Raw genomic sequence first — 4641 nt, 5'->3', positions numbered from 1 at the left:
CAGAGCTGGTGTTGTTGGAAGGGCTAGGGAAAAGACCGTCTTTTTCCGGGTGGCGTGAGGTAGACTCTGTATTTTACGGCGGCCCTTTGTTTGAGTGTACAGTAACTTTTGATTTGCTGGTATCGGGACGGGAACCGATTTTTCCATCGTTATCGTTATGCTTGGAAGAGAGAGGATGGTGTTAGGCATTACGGATTCGTACAGGTAGGTATAGGCGATAGGTTTGGTAACGTAGAATGTAGGAAGGTGATACGTTATGGAAATTAATAAATAAATGTTGAGGTACGTATATATTTTTTTTTTTTTTTTATCTTTTATTCTATGATCTTAGTCTATATTAGCTTGCGTTCGCTTCACTCTGCCCCCCGCCGCCTTGTCCTCCGCGGCCACCGCGTCGCCCCTTCTTGTTGTGGCCCTGGCCACCCTTATATGGATGAGTCAGTTTTACGTAATTCATAATCATTCGGGTGGCCAGGCCCTCCCGTTTTCGGGACTGCGACCACTGCCCGCCCCGCTTGCCCCTTGGTGGTTTCTGGTTGTCTTCTACAAAATATTTGATGATATTAGCTCTATATATGTTGACGTTGATCAAACGAATCGAATAACACATGTGATGGAGTGACCCACCTGCTGCTCCCGGGGCGGGCACTGCGCCACCAACCGCTTGGGGAGCCGCCTCTTCTCCAGGGGGTGCCACCTCGTTTGCGGGGGGTGCCACCTCGTTTGCAGGGGGTGCCTCTGGCCTTTGCGCTGGCTGCGCTTGCTCTATTGAATTGAAAAATTATTTTACCGTAGTCATATAATTAACATTAGATATTAGCCGTCTTTATCAACGTATAAATAATTCAAAATTCGATCGCATCCGCAGCTACGTGAAAAGGTCACACCGAAGTGGGTGCTATTTTTCTGTAACGAATCCGATATGTCATGAGGTAATGCACGATGCGGAATGACATGTACTTGGCACAATAGTTGATTCACATCCTTTTTATCCGATTCTCAGTTAGTTTTTGTCTTCCTCGAAGATACTCAGAGAGTAGTTAACACTTGATGTACTTTGCAAACTTTTTTGCACCGTAGGTGCCTTTTGGGTGGCATCCATTATGCCATGAAGTAGTGCGCGAACACATGCGAATCGAGTGAATGACAATAATTGCCGACTGTTATACGTTTAGGACACTTAATTGAACGTAACAAATGAAATACATACCTTGGACTGGTTGAGCATCGCCTGGACATGGCCGACCCTCGTCGACTAAATGAAGGCCGGTCATATCCAGTAATTCCCCGTCATCCGGCCACTCTATCTCTTCTCTTTCTTCGTTCATCTTAAAATTAACAATACACGTTAGCTTTTCTTCAAATTATTGGAGACGAGGTGATGGATTGCTTTTTAGAAAATCGATAAATGAACTCACGCTCTCTACTACGTCTCTTTCCCTCGTTGCCATTTCGGTAAAATGGTTGCATGCTATGCGATTGATAACTTCCGCCTTCTTTGATTCCGCAGCCTTTTGTTTGCTACAAAAGCCTCGCACTTCCGGTTTGCTGAGACACTAACTGTATTAGTTTGGTCTTGATTTCGACGAAATAATAATATGATGCTCGTTGTAAAATATCTTTTGAAATAAAAAGAATTCTTCTCTAGCAAATAGACATCTCTGCGTTTGTTAGATATTTCTGCACGAGATGCAACTGAAATTATGTTGATCTTTGGTGCATTTTGTCTAATCCTGCCGTTGGAGCTCGCTTTCTCATAATTTTATTTTTCATGACTGATATTCTATCCAATCTCCATTCACTCTCTGGACAGATTGGTTAATCTAAATTCTCGGTAGCGGACCGATTGCTTTCGGAAATTCGGCATTGACTTTCTTCATGGTTGTCCATCCGATTCGATGGTCCATGGTGCGATTCAAAATAAACTTCTTCATTTGCATACTGGATGTACGAATTCGATTGCCCTCCACTAAACCCCAAATATCCATTTTTCACGTTATTTTATATCTAACGGTTCGGCCTGTTCTTGTTCGATGGTCCCTTGCAGCTAAATCTATCCAGCCGAAATTTACTTCGAACAGGTTCGAAAGTAGAGAACGTGTCACAGACTTTTGCGGTCTGTTTTATGTGTCGAGTCAATCGTAATTGTGCCGGTATTATTAATTTGATGCGTTAAAGATGTTGTTGTACTTATGGACAATGTTTGATTTTCACATTTGGCGCTGCGAGAATAAGATGAACGTCTTACATATGATCCTCCTCGTCAAAAATTTTGACATTGCCGGACGATGCTCGTTTTATTTATATCCGCCTACTGAACTTACCCCCGAATTATATTCGGTTATTGACTGAAGATCTTTGTTTCGTAAACAACGATAGTCAGTCTTAAGCCTGACTTTTGACTATGGACGGTGTTCGTGGAGGATATAAAGCGATATTTGCCCTTGTATTTTGTTTCGATGCGTTTATTTGATTAAGCCTGACATTTATTCGAACGACGATTTCGATTTCTGATTGCCAATTATTATAACATCGAAGTTGGCCTGTCAACGGTACGTTATTTTGCCCCGTCGCTATATGGAAGCCCGCTTCGATTTTCCTTTGACATTTGGATAGCGCTCCAACCGTCCTTGACCATCAGATGACTACAATACAGCAATTACAATGCAACGCCAGAACTGAAACTAACATTGATGGTGTCTTTTGTTTCGAATACCCATTTATTACCATTCACTGCGACGTCGAATAGATCAGTCATTCTAATGCTTATCATGTACAGCAATTACTTTGGGACGCAGTACTCCGCTCACATGACACGCTTATATCGTGCGTTTCACGTGAAAGTGGCCGCGATCAGAGCATGCGTCGAAATATTCGAATTTCTCAGTCTCCGGGCGAGCCCGAGCCTTGTTATTGCTAGAGTCAGCGTAGCCACCGGCGTAGGCACAGTGTTGTGAGATGTCACCTATAAGGGCTGATCTACTGCCAAATCTGCTGCCGAATCAGCCCTCGCGGGTGACATCCCACAACAAGACGCCTACGCCGGTGACTACGGTATCTCCGGCGAGGCTCGTGCTCGCTCGTGGACTGCGAAATTCGAATATTTTGACGCAAGCGTAGATCGCGGCCACTTTCACGAGACGCGCACGGTGATCGTCGACATTGGCTAGTGGTGGATGTTGTTTTTTATTGTCGTTAACATGAATTACGTAAACAAACGCTTCCGCACGAATTTCACACTTTTCTTTCGATACCCTTCGTCACAACGTTAATCGATGCGCCGGTTGTTGCCTGAGGCATCGGCATGCATGCTCATTTGTTCAAGTGCGTCGGCATCTGTGTAAAATGCTCGCGAGTCGATAAAATGGGTTCCCTAGGTGACTACAAGACAGCGTCTAGCCATCGTTGATGTATCGTTAATTCAATGGATCTTCAACCATTTCGTTCAGCAACAGCTTTGATCAGCGCATACGTTTGCGGCAGAGCTGGTGTTGTTGGAAGGGCTAGGGAAAAGACCGTCTTTTTCCGGGTGGCGTGAGGTAGACTCTGTATTTTACGGCGGCCCTTTGTTTGAGTGTACAGTAACTTTTGATTTGCTGGTATCGGGACGGGAACCGATTTTTCCATCGTTTTCGGTATGCTAGGAAGAGAGAGGATGGTGTTAGGCATTACGGATTCGTACGGCGAGTTTAAAGAGTGATAATGAATATCGTACTTGAATTACGAGAAATCGTTGGTCCGATGGCCTGGACTCGATTTCGCTAGATTTATCCGAAATAGATCTACGTTTAGAAGGTTCGTTCACCTTTTGATTGTCTACCGTTCTCGTTGCCGGGTAGAATCGCGCTGAGAAAGGTGTTTTTCGTGGGTGATGTGCCAGGAGAGAAATTGGTTTCCTTCAGGTGAGGTGAAAGTAAGCTCCGGATTTTTCAGCATCAGTTCGCTCGGAATTGGTCTTTGGGAAAAGGCTCTTGGTTTGTTGCAATGGATCAGGTTCTGACGAATCGTTCTACATCTGTACGCTATTGGGAAAAAGGAAGGTGTTGGTTATGATATGAACTATAAGGAAAAGTGTTAATAATACGACTGACTCGTGAACACTTGTTGGATTCTTTGACATTGATGTGCTGATAGGAAATGGTCACATTGTATTTGTGATGAATCGATGCAGTAAGTACTAATGAAAGACAAAGGTCGTAGTTGGCTTACCGACAACTCCCTAGTGCATGGTCGGGATTTTACCTTGCGGCGGACCTTGTTGAATGTAGACTTTCTTTGTTTTGCATAGTCTTCCGCCGTTCCGGGTTCTTGGATCTTTGTTGAGCGGGTGGGATTGAAGAGGAGCTTTGCGTTCGTTACGTTTTTGGAGAGGTACCTTCTTTCACGGATTTGCATAGGTAGTGTCGATGAATTTGTGGGTGTCGGTACATCTATGGAAGTAGGATCCTTTGGTATGCTTGGGGTTGGAAGGAGGTGTTAATCGTGTTGATACAGTACAGCAGGTACGTCATAGAAGCATCAATTATGGTTGACTTACGATGAACTCCAGGGGAGATAGGTTGAGTTTTGCAGACTGCGATGTGTAACGACGAGAAGCATCGGCGGAAGGCTTCCGTGTTGGCGAGTCTTTCTGCCTCTGAT

The 4641-nt window shown here is 44.4% G+C and overlaps 1 protein-coding gene across 1 annotated transcript; it reads right to left on the bottom strand.

The window, feature by feature from the left end:
- Positions 1 to 337: 337 nt before the first annotated feature.
- LOC125501759 lies at positions 338 to 1494 on the bottom strand. The gene is made up of 4 exons (XM_048658410.1): positions 1419 to 1494; positions 1211 to 1328; positions 628 to 765; positions 338 to 543 (listed from the first exon to the last, which is right to left on the bottom strand). The coding sequence occupies exons 1-4, from the start codon at positions 1449 to 1451 to the stop codon at positions 338 to 340; spliced, it is 495 nt and encodes a 164-aa protein (XP_048514367.1). The 5' UTR covers positions 1452 to 1494.
- Between the last annotated feature and the right edge of the window lie 3147 nt (positions 1495 to 4641).

Source organism: Athalia rosae, chromosome 7, assembly GCF_917208135.1.
Source record: "Athalia rosae chromosome 7, iyAthRosa1.1, whole genome shotgun sequence".
NCBI classification, from domain to species: Eukaryota; Metazoa; Arthropoda; class Insecta; order Hymenoptera; family Athaliidae; genus Athalia; species Athalia rosae.
Note: the sequence above shows the minus strand (reverse complement) of the source record. Positions and strands in the feature narration are given on the sequence as shown.

Bases quoted from the DNA above. Each gene is read 5' to 3' on its own strand.
- LOC125501759 (XM_048658410.1), bottom strand. From the start codon at position 1,451: ATGGCAACGAGGGAAAGAGACGTAGTAGAGAGC. The intron at 1,329-1,418 runs GTGAGTTCATTT...GTTAATTTTAAG, and splicing joins AAAGAGACGTAGTAGAGAGC to ATGAACGAAGAAAGAGAAGA. The intron at 766-1,210 runs GTATGTATTTCA...TCAATTCAATAG, and splicing joins CGATGCTCAACCAGTCCAAG to AGCAAGCGCAGCCAGCGCAA.